The 23919-nt window shown below is 37.3% G+C and overlaps 1 protein-coding gene across 2 annotated transcripts in view; it reads left to right on the top strand.

The window, feature by feature from the left end:
• The first annotated feature begins 621 nt into the window (after positions 1-621).
• GALNTL6 (polypeptide N-acetylgalactosaminyltransferase like 6) overlaps positions 622-23919 on the top strand; it is a 1532830-nt gene continuing 1509532 nt past the window's right edge. For both annotated transcript variants that reach the window (XM_043972447.1, XM_043972448.1), the window contains exons 1-2: positions 622-1700; positions 2458-2780. In XM_043972447.1, coding sequence (XP_043828382.1) covers positions 2643-2780 — 138 coding nt within the window. In that variant the 5' untranslated portion in view covers positions 622-1700; positions 2458-2642. The remainder of the gene's footprint in view (positions 1701-2457; positions 2781-23919) is intronic.

Below are 23919 nucleotides of genomic sequence, written 5' to 3' on the forward strand. Positions count from 1 at the left end.
CCCCTCAACTGCATATCTGTCTCCATCCCTTCAGGATCCTAGGAACATAGAATCCTGTCTATCACCACCTTGATGGATCCGTGTAAAACCCATCACTGGCCTGTCTTGCACCTTAATCTTTCAGCAGAGGCTGGCGCATTGCAAAGGTGTATAGTTTCTTAGGGGTGGGGGGTTGGAGAAAGAGGGATTCATTCTGACCATGGCTCTTTGTGATTCAGAAACTTTCTTGGGGGTGGTGGTGAGAAGAGGAATGGGGATGTGTGGATCAGGGAAAGTGGGAGGGAGAAGAGAGATCCAGGATCTCTGGGGGTGAGAACAGCAGTAGCAGCACACAGAAAAAGCGGGCAGACTGGGCGGGGGTGGTGGGGGGGGGTGGGGGAGGGGGGGAAGTAGAGTTGGAGTAACACCCTCTGGACCCGTGAGGTATCCAGATGTTTTCAGTTTGGAACTCAGCCTCCCCCATCCCCCACTCAGAACCTGGAGTCTGCAGCCCCTGAAACCGCTGCCACCTCCCAGGTCCTTTGCAGTATTCTGCTCTTTCTTCAGCACACCACCCCCCTTCCTATCCCCCACCCCTACCCCTGCCTTTTCCATTAAGGCATACTTACCTGCTTGCGAAGGCGAGTTGAGGGTTCCAGGAACCTGCCTCAGCTTTGAAGATCCTTTCCTGATCCTTGGTTTTCCGGAGCTGCAGCTGCCGCCGCCGCCGCCGCTGCTGTTGCCGCTGTTGCTGCTGCCGCTGCTGTTGCTGCTACCGCTGCTGCTGCTTGCCGCACCAGCGCTCTCCACCACTGTCGTCTCCAGCTGCTCTCAGGCTAGGATCCTTGATCTGTACTCTCTTTCTCCGCTGTCACCATGGACCAGCCTTGGAAGAAGAGTACAGAGGCAATTGAAGACCCCCTCCCGGGCTCCCTCTGGCCCGGACTCCTATTCACGAGGTGACCAGAGAGGATGTTCTTACACCTGCTTCCGCGAGTGTAACCTAGGCGGACTCGAGAAGGCAAATCCAGGGACACATCCAGGGGACTAGTGATGAGGATCTCCGAAGGCACCTTCAGCACCATCTTCACTTTCCTTTTCCTCCTCCCCTTCTGGATTTGTTTATATAGCATCCTAGCTTGGAGGGATTTCCCATCCCCCTTTCCCTTTTCACATTTCACCCCCTCCCCCACCAGGGCTCAGAGCTCCTGCACGTGTTAGACACCCTCTGACATCTCAGCTGAAAAGAGGCTTGGGGAGACAGGGAAAGAGGAGGTTGGGGAGGAGAGAGCAGTACATATTTCCGTACTCTCTCGCATCTTCCAAGTCCTCCTTTTTCCTTTAGAAGAGCCTTTTACAATTTTTTTCTTTCGTGCATTTTTTTTCCAGGTGGGGGGTTGGGGTCAAGGCGTCGGAAAATAAGGGAAAAGGTGAGATGTAATGAATGGTCCTTTCTGCTGCTGCTGCTGCTGCTGCTGTTGCTGCTGCTGCTGCTGCTGTCACTGCTACTGCTGCTGTGCTTAGTATGTTTCTCTGTTTGATAGTTTCCGGAGAAGCATGGTAACATGAATAGTCACTGAGTGTGAGAACCGGGCTAGAGAAAGGGAGGACGAGACTGATCTGCTCAGCCTTTACTTTGCAAACAATAACACTGAGAGGAGGTGGAGGAGGAGGAGGTGGAGAAGGAGGAAGAGGAGGAGGAGGAGAACGTGGAGAGGAGGGTAAGTCGCCCCATTGATTCGCTGGCTGGATTCCGCGATGACATCTGTATCCTCCCTTCTACTTCTCTCTCGCTCTCCTGGTGCCTCTGAGAGCAAGTATCGGGGCGCCCAGTAGGCGGAGAGGGAGGGAAGGAAGCAGGCGGGCGAGTTGATAGTGCGGGGGGAAATCCAGGAGTTCACGAACCATCTCCTCAGACTGGCTTTCGGCTTCTCTTCACCAGATCCCTTTCAAATTTCCTGGCTTCAGTCAGCGGTCCCGGATTCAGGCAGACTCTGCTAAGGGGTATTGGGGGTGGGGAGGGGAGTAAGAGTGGATCTCAGGTCAGTCATTCCCTCTGATGCTCAAGAAGAGCGAAGATGGACAACTCATCTTCTAGTTGGAGAAGCTTTCATGCACTGCCCTGCTTATTAAACTAATCTAGGCAGTAGGCTTTGGGACAGCACTGCTTTTCCAGCCACTTCTTCTTCTCAACCCTTTTACCACTCCTCTTTAAGACAAAAACAAACTCCCTTCTTTCCAGGAAAGTATTTTGGAGAGCAATTGATTTCTCCGCAATTTCTAATTAGCCTACCAACTGATCATATTTACTCCTTCGTTTTATATTAATGGAGATCAATAGACTTCAATGATTTCCTCAGTAAAGCCATTCATTTCTGAGCCAATAAATAATTCACTCGTCATATTTTTTTTTTTGGGGGGGGTGGTTGTATTTTTTTTCCGGAGTGGGGAAAAAGTGACTGTGCGTTTGTTCTGCAGATTGCCAGCTCCCTTTGAGGGGTGTGTATTGGTGCTGAGGCTGCAACAAAAGTTTCTATCCACTCGTCTCAGTCTTGGGGTTTAATCGCAGAGGAGAGGAAAGGACATTGGCTTGGCTCACCAGGAACTACCAGGGATCCTGCACTTTCCTCCAGCCATCTATACTGGAGTTGGTATCATTTGCCATGAAGAGGAAACAGAAGCGATTTTTGCAAATGACTTTATTGTTTATGGTGGCTCTAATTTTCCTGCCCAATATTGGTCTCTGGTCTCTCTATAAGGATAAGCATCTGATGAAATCCACGGAACCTGGAGAGCAGCAGGTAAGTAATGGGTGGGGAGGGGAGGCAGCGTGAAGCAGATGAAAAGCTTGGATTGGTGAGTCAAGAAACTATGAGGGGGAAAAGACATATTTGGGATGGCCTTAGGTTACAAACAAAACAAAACAAACAAAAAAAAACATGTTGCATGTAAAATAGATTTCTGTGTAACATGACTTTTTAGGTGCATTTGGTTTGAGCAGGAGGGTTTGTGATTGCAGAACTTGTAAGGGATTGTCCCAAGGAGTAAACAACTTGTCTTTGAAATCAGCACACTTACATAAAACTCAAATGATAAATAAAAGAGAGAAGTGACAAAAACAGTTGAATGGTTATGGTATTTATGCTGATTTCGGGGTGTGAGCTGAGACAGACGAAAACATCCTGAGAGACTGAAGGAGAATGCTTAGTTAGAGGGAGGAAAGTCATTGGAGGTATATTTCTCTCATAATGATGGAAATAACAATTAATCCTGCACTGCTTCTTTATTAGTAGTACTTTAGTAATTCTTAAATATCACAATGCTGTGTACGTCATTATTATAAAAAATATCATTATTATTGCTTAGCAACTGCCTTTCTCCTTGTAAAAACTTAAAGAATGTGACTCCCTTTCATCTTACTGTTGCTAAGGTGGCATGCTTTTGTACACAAGCATAGTGCTTAAGACTGTTCTTTTAGTTTACAGCCTGGTAGTAGCTAGTGTGGGCAACTAACAGCATCCTTCATAGGATTAAGTTCAGTTAACCTAAGGCATATATTCTTCTAGCTAATATGCAACTCATTAGACATACACACATATACATTACTCAAGCTACAATCAGACTTACATTAAGATCAGCATAATTATAACATCTGGAAACATGTATATGTATATATGTATATGTATACATGTATGTATGTGGGGTAGATATGTATTTGTGTGGGATACATACATATATACATATCCCCTGGTAATGTAATACAGTAAAATCTTACTATTTCCTTAGAAAGGGTTTTATGACAACTGTTTTATTAATTGGTTAATTTATGAATAAAATAAACCATAAATAGTTTTAATTTATAGCATTTGGGGAATCCTTGCAACTAATACCACATATATAAATTTGGCAGTCTTATACATCATTTTTGGATATTAATATTCTTAGTGTGAAGAGTCATCACTCATGTATATATAAAATATACTTTCCATAGAAAAGATTTAAGCAGTTAATTTCAATAAAATATCTATATACATTCATGATAATCAAATATTTGCTTTGATAATCAATGTTTGGACATCATTTACATGTTGGTTAGCAGTAAAATATTCGAGAGTAATCTACTTTCATAATTTGGAGTCTGCTAGTTTCTAAACTTCAAATTGGTCCTAAGCTTTGAATTAATTGGAGTTTTGAGAGAGAGAGGACTCAAAATACTTCTTTTTCTTCCCTAGAATTAAATCATGATTTTCATCCTTGAGGTATCTAGATAGACTTTTCTAATAAGTATAAAACTTTGGTTTAAAGAGTTTTCTATTACCCCTTCACTTGAATTAAAGTAAGGAAAGAATGTTTTAAAATGTTCTTTATCATCTTCTTCCTTCCTCTCCCCCTATAAAACATAATTCATTCAGACTGACAGTGATCAAACCAGTATTTTTAAAATTCACAGATTCCTAATCCAAAGTTGGTATAAAAATGAAACCCAGAAAATGATGATTTGATTCCACTAATTATGCTAAAGCAATAAACTCCAAACCTCTTTAATATTAGCTGGTATGATATTAGTGAGATATTAATTAATAATAAAATAAGACATTTGAAACTTTGAAATTAACTATTTTCCTTTTGACAGCTAAGACAATAAAAATGTAACTTTATTCAGCTGATAAAACCAATAAAAATTGGTGTTTCAACTCTATGACTTGTCTTTAACATGACTTAAATTGTCTCTTTGCAGTTGATTTTTTCCCAGGTCAAAGTGAGGCTTGGTGAAGAAATTGGAGTCAGTGCTTTAACAAAAAAAAAAAAAAAAGTTGAGTAAAAGGGAGAGGTTTCTTATTCCCTTAGACTGAAGAATTCTTAATTCATACTGACCTCACGATTTCCTACTGCTGTGTTCTGCCCAAGTGGTCTTACATCAATGTATTAGAATCAGAGAAAATAGAAACTTTAGTCATATAGGTATCCAAAAAGCTTTCTTATATCCATGGTGAATGTCAACCATTTATTTGTGTGTGCACACATATGTGTGTTGGTATATTGTGTATGCATTTGACACATCAGCTTTTCATTTAAAAGTTATTTTTTCTCATAAATATGACGGATGTCAATGGGTCAAAAACTTACTGGACTTCAGCTAAGTGAATCCAAGTCAAGTTCAAACCATGTCATGAAAGAAAACATGAATTGATCATTAACATTCTTTTAAAATTATGATTACCACTACAGGTGATAAAAACAAAAGCATATACAATCATCATATAATTTTGAATGACAGAGGGTTAAATCTTTAATATCTTTTCAATTGACCAGATCAAATGTGACTTCAAGAATAATGAGTTAAGAATATTTAACTTTGATTAACTTTGACATTGAATCCATGTTAAATTCTTGTGTATTATGAAGTAGGTGAAAAACATTATGTTCTGTCAGCTTCATAGAATCACTGTGAGATAACATATTGCTCTATGATATCTGAACTTTATTTAAAAATTTGCAAAGCAACTTTAAAGAATATATACTCATCTGTAATTGCTGAATGTTCTACAGATCATTTTGACTATATTTATCCACTAGTTGTAGAGTACTGAAGATCGTGGGCTGATTGAGGCATTGACAGCAATAAGTATTGAAGCTATTCAAAGGGAGTCACGTGGTTAGTTGAGGGCTCTATTTTTATCAGCAGTAACATGTAGAAAAGTGGTGCTAATGTGTGGAGTGGATACAGAGATTAGGAAAGCTTCACTATTGTATTCATTTGAATAACTCACTCTAATTGTCAGTTAGAGTAAAAGATGTTTATTGGTATAGTTCTAGCATAATAGAAAAATTGAAAACATGAATCTGCCTTCAATGTCTGTCTGTCCATCCGACTGTCCATCCATCCATCCATCCATCTATCTATCTATCTATCTATCTATCTATCTATCTATCTATCTATCTATCTATCTATCTATCTATCATCTATCTATCTATCTATCTATCTATCTATCTATCTATCTATCTATCTATCTATCTACCTATCTATCTATCTATCCATCTACCCATCTATCTCTATGGACATATATTTTACTGGAGCCCTTCATGAATATTTTATGTACTTACCCCAAAGCTTGAGATTTTTCAAAGAATTAAACTGTTGAGGATAAACAATTTTGCAAAAGTAAAGCAGGAAATATGTTTGCTACTGTTGGGTTGGTTTACTGTGTATCCTTTTTCCTTGCTTTTGAGTGTTTCAGAAAGAATTCTTCCTGTTATTCACTTCTGGCAATTTCAAAAAAGTTGCTTACCAGTGTGTTCATTCCAGTTTGCTATTTTAAAATAATATACAACATCATTAAGTTTTAATATTTAAATGCATATCACCTTAACAGTCCAGTAATGCTATCTAACATTTATATAGGGCTTGGGGGTTGACAAAGTGCTTAACACGTATTATTTCATGATGTGATCCTATATATGTTATCTCATATGATACCAATCCTGCATAATTGAGAATTTATGGAAGAGTACAACAAAGAAGGAAGTTTCTGAACTACCCATATTTAAAAAAATAAACTTTTCATTATATCATCACAAGAATTCATCAAGCAGCCCTAATGACAAAATCCTGCTAAACTTAGTGGGTCCTGCCATGGTAAGAACTACAGTTTTGTGCTCAAACAATTTCATCCTAAGATTTCTAAATGTATCTTTTGTTTTATTTAAATTCATTTTTATTGTTTTAGAGAAACAAGATATGTTTAATGGAGTATACTTTACAATCTTTGTTTATAGGCTATTAAATTGACTAAGCTAAATGTCATATAGTGTTTATAGGAAGACTGGTGTTTTCTTTCTCCTTTCTTTGGAGGTGTTTTAGAAAGGTTTCTTCTTAATTTTGTTTTAGAAATCACACACACACACACACACATATATAATATTCCTAAGTGATATGAAGGGAAGGAGAGTAGCTCTGTGTTCAAATTTCCCCTCTGATATCTAGTCCCTGGATGACATCTAAGATACTGTTGGATATGACTGATTCTTATTTAAGTCAGGCTACTAAGTTTAAATGGTATAGAAATTCTGTTCCTTCAGTTCTCTCTCTCTTTTTTGTGGGAGGAGGGGGGTCCTGTTAGTCTCTTATTTTCAGATCTCTTCAGAGTTGGGCTCCATTTGGATGTTCCCTTAGACACATACCCACATTCCTAATCTACCTCTGTTTATATTGGGTGGCTCAGTAGTTAGAGTTCTGGGCTTGGAATCAGGAGTACTTGAGTTAAAATCCAGCCTCAGGCATTTGTTGTATGTGAGACCCTGGGCATATCACTACTTCTATTTGCCTCAGTTTCCTCACTGTAAAATGAGGATAATAACAGCACTTACCTTTCTGAGGTTTTGTGAGGATCAAATGAGATTATTTGTAAAATGCTTAGCATAATGCTTGCTGTATAGAAGGTGATCTATAAATGTTTATTCCCTACCCTTCCTTTCCCTAGTCACCACTACTTCAACCTTATGTAGCTTTAATAGTCATCATCTTATTTCATCTATTCAGGTGCATCTAATGAAATCGCATATACATAAATACCCACATACATATTTTCATTTTCCTTATAACATCTCAGAACATTGCACAGAAAAAGTGATCAGAGCTGTTACCATAGTATAAAATTATTGAGATATCAGATGAAACTCAAATGAGTTGTAGGAATGGACTTTACAAAACTTTAAATGAAGATGGACTCCCCTTTTAGAACTAAATGTGGCAGCCATCTTTGAAATGTTCTATGTTATCTTAGCCATTTTGTTTGGCATAGTGGCTGAAGGAATAGTCATGAACTCAAAGACCTTCCAACCATGTCCTAAGGTAGGCACTAGACTCATGAAGCACTTTGGGATTTTGAAGATTCTTTTAGCTGCTTCTAAAACAAAGGTCTTCCATTTGTAAAATAGGGCAGATCACAATCTCAGCCTCACAGAAGGGTTTATAAAATGCTTGAGATTATAATATTATAAGGATGGAAAGGAACTGATGATCATCAACTTTTTTCCTTTACCTTTAGTCAAAACTCCATTCGTAATCTCTGAGGAGTCAATATATTTCTTTCTTTCTTTCTTTTTTTTCTTAGGGCAATAGGGGTTAAGTGACTTGCCCAGGGTCACACAGCTAGTGTCAAGTGTCCGAGGCCGGATTTAAACTCAGGTACTCCTGAATCCAGGGCCAGTGCTTTATCCACTGCGCCACCTAGCTGCCTCTAATATATTTCTTAAAATACCTAGTGAAGGAGATTTTCATACTTCTTTTGTCAAGCTACTTTAATGTCTAACAAGGCACATTTTGAGGAAATTCTCCCTTATGTTTAAGAACATTCCCTTTTAGCAAACAATATAAGTTAATTTTGTCTTGTGAAATTTTAAGAAAATAAATGTGGTTTATGTGCATATGGACTATAGTTTCTTCCTCTTCCTCCTCTCTTTTGGCACTATTTTTTTTTTGGTTCTTTATATAAAAATATTCTGTTATTAGCCATCATGGTGGTCTTTGATAGATCAGGGGAATAAGAGGAACATGGGGCAGGGTTTATTTTCTTCCCACTGCTAGGAGTTTGCCTTAGTAATGATGCCTAGGTGGCTCACTGGATAGTGTGCCAGACCTGGAGTCAGGAAGACCTGAATTCAAAGCATCTCTGAGACATTTATTAACTGTATAATTCTGAACATGTCACAACCTCTATCCTCCTCACTTTCCTCATTTGTGAAATGGGGATTATTAAAAGACATGCCTCAAAAGCTTATTGTGAGGGTCAAATAAGATAGCATATGTAAAGCAATTTGCAAACCACAAAGCACTATATAAATGCTAGCTATTATGATGATTATTTGATGGCCAGATGTAAGAAGTAACATTATTTTAGTCATAAGATATTTTACAACATAAAATACCTTCACTGAAGTCCTGCTCTGGGGCCACATTATTGAGTGGAGGTGACCCTGGGCTCCTGAAGACTGTGCCAAAAGACCATAAAATTTGGCAGGCCCTGCCAGCTGGGCAGCCTCCAAGTATAGGCATGGAAAAGGACTGTGTCTGGACTCTTAGAACTGGCCTAGTGATGATCAAAGAGGCTCATAACCAGAAGCTTGGCCAACAGTTTATTTTTCTCCGTCAGCCATACTGTTATAGACTGTTAACTAAAGCTAAGAAGAGATACAATATATTTTAGTTAAGGGAATTTATACATTTGCTTTTTATTATATTTCTTAGTTTAGACTAATTTAGCTTAGAGTAACTTAGAGTGATGTTTAAAATATATTTTATAGGAAATATTAATTTTATGCAAAGTACAAAATAAGCCACTATAGGAATGGCAGATTGTTAGTTGATGGTACCACACAGAACACTTTAGGAAGTGTTATTAGCTGTGAACTATGTGATTGACTCATCACATTGTCCCATGAGGGAATTAGGGAATGGAAGACAATCTCCTAATCTGAAGTTGACAGAAATTGGAGAAGATTCCTTTCATTTCCATAGCTTAATTAAGCATTTTTTTTGCTTTCTAAGCCAAATTGAGACTGTGAAGCATGGCAGACTAAGAAGAAGATGTTCTAAGATGCCAGGTAGATAATGCATGTAACAAAGAGCAGATGTAAAATACTTTTTTTTTTAAATGGGGCAATGGGGTTAAGTGACTTGCCCAGGGTCACACAGCTAGTAAGTGTCAAGTGACTGAGGCTGGATTTGAACTCAGGAACTCCTGAATCCAGGGCCGGTGCTTTATCCACTGCGCCACCTAGCCGCCCCTAAAATACTTTTTAACAAAAAGTTCTGTAATAGTTGACAAGCAGAATAATAAGATTCTAATGGATTATGGAAGTATGGGAATGGTACATGGTGGTCATGGCACCCAACCTTGTAACAGTCATACACAGATGAGATCAAGATAAAATGAAGAACAAGAATACATTTGGGAGGGGCAAAAGAAGTATCCAGAGGAAAGGCAGGAATTCACAACTACCCAACTGAAAAAGAATGTGTTCATAGAAGGGCAGCATGCAACCTGATGGCTATTGTGAAGTGAGGGGATGGGAAAGGCATATTGTTGCTATGGTGACAAAAGGGTGATGCTTAGAAGCATCAGCTGATAGTCCATCCTCTCTCTCACCTTCCTTCCTTGTGCCTTCTAAATCACTAACCCAGGAATTAGTATCTGAAAAATTGATTAGGATCTAACATGTTTCCTCTCTCATTTTCCTGGAGTAGTCCAGGTGGATCTAATTTTCTGGAAAAGGATGATTAGATATGATAATTGGTGAAACTTTGCTGAGATGCAGGATTTATATGTCAGGAGTCCCATTACCTTTCTTCGCTTCTGCTTGGAATCTCTCTTGCAATTTGTGTCTGTGTATCTTTGAAGTGTGAGAGTAGGAGAATATTGACAGAGTGATATTTTTGTTGAAAGTGTGAAAATGTTTAACATACCTGGACAGTATATAATCCTCTGAAGTTGTTTTATGCCAAAAGGGAGGAACAAATCACAGTGTCCTCATCCTACTGCCTGCTGTCAACCCTCTAAATGAATAATTCCTACACTACTTCATGACTCAACTGTAACATTCATGTGAAAAAATAAAGACAAGTACAAATGAATAAGCGTCCGTAGTGTGTTCATTAAATAGAAATGGATGTTGCCATTAAACATATACACACATTCACCATTATATAGAGAAGAAACATGATAGAGCAGATCTCAGATAATCCCTCTTAAATTCAGGAAGACCTGTGTTCATTTTTGTCTTCTCACATATGATAGATACATGACCCTGATCAAATAACTTCACCTTTCAGTGCCCCAGGCAACTCTTTAAGATTAAATTGCAGGATAATTATGGAACTGTATCAGTTGGGCAAGTTTCCTCATCAGGAGTTCTTTACACTGATGAAAAAACCTTGCGTTGAAACCTCACGATAGTATCTATCTGTCTGTCCAATTAATCTACATATATACATACATAGAATTTTGGGGAAGCCATATCTATGTATAGCTATATATATTTACCTATGTCTCTATTGAGAGACAGAGACAGAGAGAGAGAGAAAGAAGGAAAGGGAGGAAGAGAGAGATGAAGAGAGGGAAGCAAAGAGGGAGGGAGGGAGGGAGGAAGGAAGGAAGGAAGGAAGGAAGGAAGGAAGGAAGGAAGGAAGGAAGGAAGGAAGATCAATAAATAGGTCAATGTACTACAATGTTCTTCCAGTTCTTACTGAGGGTGACCTTTGATTCTTGAAGTCTATGTCAGCTAAGTGTGAACTCTGGCAGTTTCTATTAAGTTGCAAACATTTGGCCTAGAGGCATGATGACAGACAGTGTGCCTATGGTGTAAGTACCAGTCTTCCTTAGCTTAAAAACCTAATTATTAGGTTGACCTAAACCAGGGTGGGGAATTTCTTTAGCCACTGCTTACCCAAGAGATTATCTGCTAAGTCCAGAGGCATTAGAATCTACCTTAGAAAAGGGAGCTTCCTCACCAACAAAGGTGCAGATCTTAGGAGTGCTGAATATCCACATACAGCCAATTTCTTCTCTGTCTTTCAGAGTAAGGAATAAGCAAGGAGGAAGGCTTCCAAAGTAGTCCAGGTCCAGGCTGCTATCCTTTGTGTGTATCCTCATGTCATCTGCTCAACTCATAACCACCAGAAAGTTGGTAAGAGAGCAAGGCATGCCCAATGCTGATACAGAATTAAGGAAAAATGATGCCAGGGTTTTCTGCCTCTTTGGCCAACATGGAAACATAAAATGGTGGACTATTCCCTTCCCAGCACTGTCAATTCTATCAGGTTTACATTCTTTACCATCATCAAAGTTATCATTGGGTTTAAGAAAATGATCTGAGGAATCTATAAAAACCCTTCCTGTGGCCTTGGGTCTACCAACCTCCATTTAATGGATTTCTCCCATTTAACTAGTGATTCTAACTTCACATCATCAAGTCATAAAAGGTAATTGAAATATTCACCAACACCTTTCAAAAGTTAATACTTCAGTTGTAGGAAGAGCTTGCGACCAATGCAGGAGATCTCTTTTCCCCTATAACCCTTTACATTTACTAGAGGAGAGTAGGGATCACTGTGAGGATTTAATCTGGCAGGAACACAGAGTACATATTGAGTAACACACTGGGGTATTTTAATGCAATAAACCCTGCTGTCACCACTATTGAACATTGTAGTGATGCCTGGCTTTTAGATGTTGGGTTGTTGACCCAGTGCTTACTGAGCAGCCTGGTATTGGCTTTATTTTAAACAGTCAAGTCCATGGGGATTGTAGCTTCAATAGCTGAAGTCCAGACAGCCTAAGAAATAAAAGGTTCTTACCCCTATTATTTATAATTTTAAGCTCTTAAATAATGCCAAACAACAGTAATTTACATGCCAAGAATTTACATATTTAACAATCCATTTAGCAATACAGTCAACAACATTTCCAGAGAGCTCATGTCCTGTGCTTTCTTATTATCACCAATGTGCTCAGTTTGGTGATGTAAATTACCTGAAAGAAAAATGGCTAGTCTCACTAGACATTGCATCCTGTTGATTTTTCTACTGGGAAATGAATGAGATATCATCACACAACAGACTAGCAGAATCTTAAGGTTGGAAGGGACCTTTTAGGTAGTCTGATCAAAAATGTTCATTTGGGGATTCAGGAAGGCATGGTCTCAATAGGTCCTGAGACAGTCCATTCCACTTTTGGACATTTCTATTTGTCAACAGGTTGTTGTTTGGTTTCTCTTACATTAATGTCTGCTATATCTGCTTTCCTGAGACCTCCACTTTTTTTCCTACTTCTGTGTTCTGGGGCCAAGCAGAAAAGCCTGATCCCTCTTCCATATAAAAGTATCTTAAATAATTAAAGACATCTCTCATTTACGCATCAAAGCTTTATCTGCTTCAAGATAAACCTCCCAATTGTTGTTTTTTTTTTCCCTACTGATCTTCATTTGGCATGACTTCAAGTTCTTTCACTATCCTGGTTGTCTTCCCTTGAATGCTCACCAGCTTCTCAATATCACATCTCAAATGCAATACCCACAATTGAGCACTGAACCTCAGAAGAGATCTATAGTGGGACCATCATATCTGCAGTCCTGGGCACTCTGTCTTTATTAATGCAGCTAAATATTTTGTTAATTGCCGTTGTTATTTATTGCCAACATATTGAGATTGAAGCCCACTAATCTCCTCAGATTCATTTTATAAAACCTACAATCTATTTGCAATGTCCACATTCTGAAGTTAAAAACCCAAGTGGAAAGTTTTGGTTTTGTCCCAATTATATTTCATGTTATTAGATTTGATTGATAGACCATTTTTGTAATTTATTTATTTATATTATGAACTCTAAGGATTACTCTAAATCCTTTCCTATGTGTTGGATTCTAAAATATTAGTCAAATATTGATCTATTTCTGGAACTTTAGTGGTTAAACAAATATCTGTGTACATAGCATATATGTATGTCTATATAATTATTTGGTATAGAAAAATTGAAGGGTAATTAAATATGTGTGTGCATACATATATGTAAAAATTGCTACCAGTATATATGTGTGACATTGTAGAGAATATAAAAGTGTATAATAGTTCATTTCCTTAAAGAGGTTATAATTTATTAGAGAAGAAAATACATGAACAGAAATAACTGTCACATACAATAGACTGTGCTAAATACCATAAGAGAGGTATTAGCCAAATGCATTTGACTTTTGAGCTTAGAGGACAGAGGCATCATTTCAGGCCAGGGGAATCAGGATAACATTCTTGGAGGAGCCAACATTTGATCTTTAGTTTGAAGAACGGATAAAATTTTGACAGACAAGAATTATAAGATGAAGAACTATTTCTATACTGAGAGTGAAGGGTTAGAGTCCGGTTAGAGTCATGGGTCTAAGAAAAGAAGGAAGCAGGATGGATAAAGTATTGGAGTCAGAAAAGAAGGCATGGAACATGTTCAAAAATTGTGAAAGGTTTCTATGACTTACCTTGCAGAGGAGCAGTGGAAGATGAGACAAGGCAGAAAAAAAGGCTAGGTCAAGATAATGGTGGGAACTGATTTCAAGGCCAATGAATTTAGACTTTCTTCAGGAGACAATGGGAAGTCATTGAAGGACTTTGAGCAGAACAGCAGCATAAGTCGAGCTGTGGTTTAGGAAGTTAATTTTAATTTAAGATTATTGGCTGCAGTAGAGTGGGAGATACTAAAAGTAGGGATCCAGAAAGTTTTACTATCCTTCAGGCAAAATATAATGAGTTTGGGGCAGCTAGGTGGTGCAGTGGATAAAGCACCGGCCTTGGATTCACGAGTACCTGAGTTCAAATCTGGCCTCAGACACTTGACTTACTAGCTGTGTGACCCTGGGCAAGTCACTTAAACCCCATTGCCCAGCAAAAAAAAAAAAAAAAAATATATATATATATATATATATATATATATATATATATATATATATATATAATGAGTTTGTGAACTAGGAAGAATAGCAAAGTTATAGAAAAGGGAGGGATATCATAAAAGTAGAATCAAAAGATGTTAATGTCCAAAGCAAATGATTGATTTTCAGGTTTCATACTCCTTTGTATGTCAAGCCTCTCGAAGAGCTACCTGGAGAATCTATTGTTTTCTGATTTCTGATATAGGGTATTCTGTCCTAAGAACAAAAGAACTCAATCCCTGTGGGAAAGAGCTATTCCCTTAAAACAAAACAAAACAACAAAAAAATAAAACCGAAAACAAACCATGCTTGACATCATTCTCCCAAAAGGAATTACACTCCTATGTCATCTACTATCTTGGCATACCTCCTACTCACCTATTCTAACCCTAGGCTTCTTGGTAAAAATCTATTTTTCTTCAATTCATTAGAATGATATTTGTAAGGAACAACCAGGCCAACTCCATATACAATAATATTTTGTCCAGGCCAAGGGTCACACAGCTATTATGTGTTTGAAGACAGAATTGAATTTAGGACTTCTTGATTTCAAACCCAATGTCTATTTACTATGTCGCCTAGCTTGTTAGTACTGGAGAACAGATTAGAAGTGAGGGATAGGAAAAGAAAGAGACAAAAATAGATCCAGAATTTTATGTGTAGTTGACTGTGTGAATAATGGTTTCATTAGCAGAAATAATTAAAAAAAAGAACAGGCCTTATGATAATGACAATAATTGACATTTGTATAGTACACTCAATTTTGCTAAGTACTTTATATTCATTATCTCATATTATCCACTGCAACCACACTTCTCAGATTTAGATGAGATGAGAGGTATTATTGGATCATTGGGCAGAATTGTCCAATCTAGTGTTGTCAATGTGGCTTGACACTTAGGAGAGAGGTTGGGATAGGAAATATAAATGTATAACTCATTCATCTAAATAAGTTCAATTAGTGAACAAGCATTTACTAAAATCTAAAGGAGTGTAGAGAGAAAAAACCCCAAAACTGATTGTACCTTATGGAATGTCTACATTTAGAAACCAAGAGAAGAAAACTGGATTCTTACCTCCATCAGTGAAGATGGAAAAAGCATATTTTGAGAAGTAAGGAAAGAAACAACCAGGTATATTATCACAGAAGCTAAAAGATAGGAAAAATTTGATCATGTTTTACAGGAAAGAGTGATGAACTTGGAGACATAGGACCTGAATTTCAATCCTGGCTTTGCCACTAACTTCCTGTGTGATCTTAGGGAAGTCATTTAATTTTTATGGCCCTCAGTATCCTCATCTTTAAAATGAAGATGTCAGAATATAATGACTCTAAGGTCACTATCTACTCTCCTAAAGTATGTGTTGGACAACAGTGTAGTCAAATGTTTAAGGAGAATAAAGAATGAGAATCCTGTTAGTATTGCTTTCTTTTTCTTTTTTTTTTTTGTGGGGCAATGGGGGTTAAGTGACTTGCCCAGGGTCACACAGCTAGTAATTGTCAAGTGTCTGAGGCTGCATTTGAACTCAGGTCCTCCTGAATCCAGGGCCAGTGCTTTATCCACTGCACGACCTACCTGCCCCTAGTATTGATTTCTGAAAGGTTAACTTCAGAAGTGATGAGCTCAGGGGCAGCTAGTTGGCACAGTGGATAAAGTACCGGCCCTGTATTCAGGAGGACCTGAGTTCAAATGCAGCCTCAGACACTTGACACTTACTAGCTGTGTGACCCTGGACAAGTCACTTAACCCTCATTGCCCTGGGGGGAGAAAAAAGAAGTGATGAGCTCAAAAGCTAGACCACAAGGGATTAGGGAGTGAGTTGTCAGAGAATACAGACACTTTCTAATTTTGTTTTGTTTTGTTTTGCAGGGCAATGAGGGTTAAGTGACTTAACTAGTGTCACACATCTAGTAAGTATCAAGTGTCTGAGGCCAGATTTGAACTCAGGTCCTCCTGAATCCATGGCTGGTGCTTTATCCACTGTGCCACCTAGCTGCCCCCAACTCTTCAAATTTTTTGGCAATAAAACTGAGAGAGATAAGGAGGGAAGAGCCAAGATATAGAAAGTCTGGAGATAGCTTATGTCAGATAACATCATGAGACTAGAGGAAGGACATTGGTAGTGTTCAGATTCGGAAGAAATGCTAAGCATTTGGAATATGTTGAGAATTCAACCATGAGTCAACAAAAGAAAAATAAATAAGACTGCCAGTAGCCTAAATTCGAATGGATAAAATTTTCAGTGCAAGCAATAGGCATACTTGTATACCTTCCACAAAACTCAGTATTTCAAAAATCAGGAAAGGAGGACACATGGTGAGAATAACTGGGGTTTAGGATTAACACCGTGGATGTGCTAGGAATGAAAGATTCCAGGATACTGGTGAGAATCATTGAAAGAGATAATTGTAGGATCCAGGCAGAATGTGGAGAATATAGGCAAAGCCAGAAGGAACTGGGATAATAGGAAGGAGTCAGTGTACTAGAGATTATAATGAGGGTGAAGAGCATATTCATTAAGAGTGAGGCCATATGCCACACAGAAAGAACAATGAGATCAGAATATGGGCAGTTCAGGATTTGAACTCTTGAACCCTGAAATTATGCTCTTAGGTGTGGTTGTATTGGCAGGGAGCTGCAGTTAGTGTCAATGAGTTTCTGGAGTAAAGCAAATTTTGTAGCTTCAAGGACAGGGTGTTAGGAAGATCTTCCTATGGTTTCTTAATTCACTGATGCTAATGGCTGAGAACAGGGCAGGGTGGAAGGATGTATCATACTCTAATTTTGCTGAGGAATGTGTGAGCTTGCCCTGGGGATCAGGATATAACTAAGGTAAGGATGGCAAGAGGGTCATCTAAACTATTTGCATGGATTTCAAATTGGGAGCAGTTATGAAATGACAGGGACACAGTAATGATGTGGCAGGCAGGTTCACAAGTATACAGACTACATTAACCCCAATTTCAAATGATTCTAGAAATTACTTAGACAAGAAAATTACAGAAAATCAAAGGGATGGCTAGGTGGCACAGTGGATAAAGCACTGGCCCTGGATTCAGGAGGACCTGAGTTCAAATCCAGCCTCAGACACTTGACACTTACTAGCTGTGTGACCCTGGGCAAGTCACTTAACCCCCATTGCCCTGCAAAAAAAAAAAGAGAAAATCAGCAGCAACTTGGCCTTGATAGCTTCCTTTTAGAACCCCTATCCTTGTTTTCTGTCATTCTTAAGTGGGTTTTACTATTCAACATTCAGGGTGATGACTACATGAAACTGCAGATGTGAAATCTTTTGTTAGGGGAAGAGGTCTGTTGGAGATGAGAATGAATGCTATCTACCTGCCACATTTTGGGTTATGAACTCTAGGGTCTCTAACCAACTGTTCACAGCTATCCTGAATTTCAGAGGAAAAGAGAAATCATTCTGACTTTCACTGGAAAGAGGTTTTTCAGGGGAACGTTAGGCCATTTTTGGTGATATGTGTGGTGCTGAAGGAAGCCTTTTGGAAGATATAAAGGAGTTTTGTCATAACAGGACAGAGTTACTACAGAAGCCAGTGAAATGGTTGAAATGATGGACAGAGAACTAGCTTTTTCTGATGGTGAATGGACCTATAGAGGGGAAGGGATGAAATGGAAACTGATGGTGGAGCCTGGAGAGTAGGGCTGGTGGCCAGTGTAGATGGCAGGGAAATGGAGTTGGAATAATATTGAAATAGAAGTGTTATGGGTGAAGACTCTGGGGGTGAGAGTTGGTTGGGAAAAAAAAAACAGAAAAACAAAAAGGCAGTTTTGTAATTTGTACCCTTAGAACGTTGCCTGGGGATACTGAGAAAGTAAGTTACTTGCCAAGTATTATATAGACAGAATATGAAGAGACAGGACATGAACCCAGATCATCCTGAATGCAAAGGTTATCTATCCTCTGTCTACTATTTCAGGCTGCCTGACCTTTATATTTTATGTCCTCCTTGTGTCTCTCCCAACCCTAACCAATGACTGCAGGTGCACAAAGGTTTCAGTTTGTCGATGAACATTCCAGTTCTCAAGACCTTTTTGTATTTTGATCTTTAGTGTCAGACTAATCTACCATAAGGAGAAAGCTCAAAATTTTTAACCTATCACTTTTTATAGGTTTATGGGTTTTTCTTTTTTTTTATGTTTGCTCTATTTGCCTTTGACAGCAAAACTGTGTTTGAAAAATTAATGATGAAATTTAGGAAAGAAAGGAACTTGCCAAAGGAGCGGAATTTTCTCATTCTAATTCTTCTAGAGGGAAGAGGTAGCTAGGAGGAATGTAATTGAGAAAAATCATGGAGAAAAAAAAAGACAAAGAGATAAAAATAAATTGATGGAATTAATGAGGGAAGTTTTCTGAGGTGTGAACTTGTGCAAATAAGTGAAAGGAAAGTTATTTTAAGAAGAAGTAGGTAATCTAATAAAAGATCTTCTGGTAAAATCTTTCCCTTGTAACTTCCACAGCAATTTATTTTTTTCTATGTGTGTATATGTCTAAAGGTTATGTGTATATGTTTGTGTTTATATAAATATATATATATATATAATGTAATATTTTATATACACAGAATATGTCTAAGTGGATATATATATGTATATAAAAACAAACATCTGTTATGCAAATAAAGAATTCATTGTATTTGAATTTTAATTATATATGTGAAAAAATGAAATTACTTGTTATGTTCATTAACCAAGCCTCTAAAGGTCTTTCAAACAACATAACACATTCTCTAAAACATCCATTCTGGAGCTACTCACTGATATTAAAAACAAATAAACAAATCTGGTGTACTTTTAACTTTTCAGGCCTTAAGATTCCTATTAGTTTGGCCATCTAGGGCAGGTCTTCTTTTTGAAAAATGCAACTCAGTGTGATACCTTCCTTAAGTCATAATTAGCAGTTGTATAGAGAAGTGGAAGAAGAGAATTAGAGAGTGAAAAAAGAAAAATTCATAAAAGCAAGATAAGACATGACAGCTATGATTTCGTATACTCTTGTTATGTCTAAATGTTGCTGTTCAGTGTCTAGGGGGGAAGATGCCTTGCTATCCTTTTAATTACATTGCACTGTGTTTTCTAAGATTATCATGCAGACTTCTTCATAATTCTAAATTACAATGACAGCACCTATATCTCATTATGTTTGTGCCAATATTGTGATGAACTTTTCTTTTAGTCTTTGAACTCTTCAAACAGGCATCCCTAGCTTCTATTTAACCAATTTTGACTCTGCTCTTTCTATTTCTTTTGTCCTCTTTCCAACATTATACCAAAATATTTTTTTCAGGAAAAAAGGTGGGGGGGTGTTGGTTAACTTGTTCTCTCTCTGCTGGTAGTATTTAGATTTTCAATAAATTCCATGTAATTAAAATTAAATACTACTATTTATTCCTTAAAAGGATATTGATAGAATACATTTAATTCAAAGCAGGCTATATTAGTTGACATGCCATTTTTATATGTGATATTTTCAAAGACTCAAGTGCAAAGTAATTTCAAATATTTACATGTTCCTTAGGTGCTAGTGGACTTACAAACTGGGTTTCAGATGCTCAAACCATTCATAAAATAGAAAAGTCAGAAGAAATGTAGGCTTTTTGTGGAGTTTTAGGAATAGACATTTTCACCAAACTTTGATTTGAATAGAAAAATGTTGTTCTCATCTAGATTCTTTTGTGTGATTTGACCTAGTTTTCTCCAATGTCTTTAACAATATACTTTGAACCCTAGCTTGACTCCATTGCCAAAAATCTTATAGCAATTTTCTCTTTCATTTACTCCTGCTAAATGAGCTTTTCTCTTGCTATAGAGATGAAACATGCTTGGAACATTTTGCCATGTTGTGTAGTGGTTCAATTTCCTCCCCCCCCTCCACTTTTCATGAGAAATATTTTGTGATTTCTCAATGCCTAATATTAGTTTTGAATTGCTAAAAATTGTGTCATATTGGTGGTAAATGTGGTTTGTGCACATTTTCCTTTATATTGATAGAAATAATTCTTCTCATTCATAATTTTCTTCTTTTCTAGAGCTTTCTCAGGAATGGCATTTTAGTAGATTGTTTCTCATTTAACATGGTCTGCTTTGCCTACCTTGAAAGGTGAGCTCTGAGAAATACAACAATTTCAAATACCATGTTATAGATTTTGAGGAAGTGAGCTCATGGTCTGGTCAAAACTTTTGATGTTATAGATGAGTAAATTGAATAACAAAACAGTTAAGTGACTTGTATTTTGATGCTAAATGGCAGAGGTAAGATTTGAACCCAGGTCTTCTGATTCCAAATTCCTTGTTCTGTTTCATCTCTATAAATTATATTCTATTTTCAGATGTGGAATGACAGTAATGTTTTCTTAGGATGCTAGACTTGATTACATTTAGTACATATTTTTATTGGCAATTTTACAACACTAAAGGGGTAAAACCAATATGTCATCCATAAGACTGTCCAGTGAAAGCAATTTTTTTTTTTTGCTTCATGTCTCATTCGAAATATTCCACTAGTCTATAGAATTTGTTATTTTCTTGATGTTTAGAAAAGCTAACAAAACTTTCTAAGTGTTCTTATGTAAATAATAGTGTCATTAACATTAGAAGCCTTTCTAGGCAATGTTGATGAGTTCTGTGATTCCTCAGGTCCCACTGTGATTTAACAAAATAGGTAGACAGTAAGTCAGGAGGTTAATGGAAAGGAAGATATGGTGACTATACCTTCTTATATATTACAGTTTTCTCCATGTAATTTTAATCTCCCTGATTTCTCCTTACTTAAATAGATCAGTGATCTTCTTGATGGGAGTACTCCTTCCATTTGTGTAAATTACAAGCTCTCTCTGATTCTCATACTGTATGATTCTACATTTAGAGCTTTTTACAAATCCTCCACACATAATACAACCAAATTACTGAATGCTTCCTTCTAGTTCACTGGGCTCCAAACTCTTGTACAATTTCTTTTATCGGATTTTTTGAAAAAACCTGTACTATCAATATGTGTATATTTACTTGTTAGTAAATTACATACACATGACTGTAATAATAATTGTGTACATTATAAATGATACAAAATAGAAATTTAGAGAAGAAAAAATAAGATGAAGATATAATATTTTCCCCTGGAACTAATGAGGAATCAGTAGAATTTATAGAGTAAGGCAGTGACATGATCAGATGTATTTTAGAAAAAATTACTTTGGCAGCTATGTAGAGGATGGATCAGAGAGGGAAGAAATTTGATAAAGTGATACTAATTAGAATGTTGTTTAGTAGTCTAGGAAAGATGTCACAAACATGTGAATAAGGGTGTCATTTTGTTTCATGTGAGTAGAGAAAAAGAGACAGATGTGAGAAAGATAGAGGTAGGAACAAAAGTAGGCAATGATGAGAACTGATTCAACCATTCTCTAGAGCAATTGGAAACCATGCCCTAAGGGCTATAAAACTAGGCATCTTTGACCTAGCAATACCACTAATAGGTCTGTAGCCAAAAAGAGATAAAAAGGAAAATGACCTATGTGTACAAAAATATTTATAGTACTTCTTTTCTCATGAAAACAAATTGGAAATGGAGGGGATGACAATCAATTGTGGATTGCCTGAACAACTCATGCTAGGTGATTGTGGTGGTATATTATTGTGCTATAAGAAATGATGAACAGGGTGATCTCAGAAAAACCTGAAAAGACTTAAATGAGCTAATTGAAAGTGAAGTGTACTTTGTACAAAGTAACAACAGTGTTGTAGGATGATCAGCTGCAAATGACATAGCTATTCTCAGCAATACAATGATGCAAGACAACTCTGAAAGACATGATGAAAAATACTGTGGATTCCCATAGAAAGAATTTATGGTGTCTGAATACAGATTAAAGCATATTTTTTAGTTTCTTAATATTTTGGTCTGTTTCCTTTCACAATGTGACTAATGTGGAAATATGTTTTGTGTGATGACACATATATAACCTTTATCAAATTGTTGACCTCAATGAAGAGGGCAGGGGAAGGAAGAAGGGAGATAATTTGGAACTCAAAGTTTTAAAAATGAATGTTAAAAATGTTTTACATGTAATTAGAGATAAATAAAATACTAAAAAAAGTCTGCATCTCCAAAAAAAAAGAAAAAGAAAAAGATTAGGTAACTGAATTGAGCATATAGAATGAATGAGTTAGAAATTAAAGGTCCAGGTTCTAGTTCTAGGTGACTGGAAGGATATTGGTACTTTCAATTGCAATAGGTAAGATTAGAAGAAGTCTGGCTTTGGAAAGATCCTTGCTGATGACAATCCAACAATGGCTGCTCATCCTGTGAGAGTACCTATTTTACTCAAAATTATAAAGGGATGGGTCTTAATTCCTGGTTATTGTCTTGTAGCACAGTTTATCCAACAAAAGATACTGCAGCATACTGATGGCAGATAGGATTGAGTACGGGGGTGTGCGACATGGAATTTCCCAGTCGCTAAGGAGTATGAACTCTAATCAAAATAGAAAAAGGTTTGGAATTTGCCCAGAAAATGAAAGATTAGAGTGTGAAAGTGCTGGCGATGAGTAGATATGACTGCATTGGAGACAAGTTGCATGATTCTCATAGATGGTAAAATATGGTTCATCTTAATATTATCTTATAGGTTGATCACCAGCCCCTTGGAGCCAGTCAACATTCTCATTGAAGTTAGAGCACTCTTAGAGTAGAGACCCGAACCCCAACTGTGGAGGCTATTTCTATAGTTGCTATAATATTTTTTGTTTTGCTGTATAGTAGCAAGACAGGCTACATGTTCTATGAACATCTTCCCCTGTTCTTTTTGAAGATTCTTTGATAATTTCCTCTGTTTTCATCTATAAACAATGTTTAAAGTAGGGATAATTTTCACTAATTGACCGTTCTCCACAAGACTGAGAGTAATGCAATCATTTAGGAAAATTAAATGTATGTTTTGTTGGAACACAAAATAAAATCTAGGTTTCGGTTTTGCTACAACTTCATCAAAATTTAACTTTTGTTTGTATGTGTGAGAGGAAGTTCCTGTAATATAAAACTATTCCTCCACTAGTTGTTTTAAAAGAACAGCACAGGGGGCAGCTAGATGGCACAGTGGTTAAAGCACCAGTCCTGGATTCAGGAGTACCTGAGTTCAAATCCGGCCTCAGACACTTGACACTTTCTAGCTGTGTGACCTTGGGCAAGTCACTTAACCCCCATTGCCTGCCTGCCAAACAAACAAACAAACAAACAAACAAACAAACAAAAAAGAACAGCATAATATAAGATACAGAAAGAGTTACATAATGGAGTACCTAATGAATGCTACATAATGATACTCTTTATTCATTTGTTCATTTATTACATCAGCAAATATGTAATGATGATATAAGTATTGTATATTATTGGGCATATTAGTGTAGCTAAAGCTTAGTAAAATTATTGTTTGGATTAGAATACAAG

This window comes from Dromiciops gliroides, chromosome 6, assembly GCF_019393635.1.
Source record: "Dromiciops gliroides isolate mDroGli1 chromosome 6, mDroGli1.pri, whole genome shotgun sequence".
Lineage (NCBI taxonomy): Eukaryota > Metazoa > Chordata > Mammalia > Microbiotheria > Microbiotheriidae > Dromiciops > Dromiciops gliroides.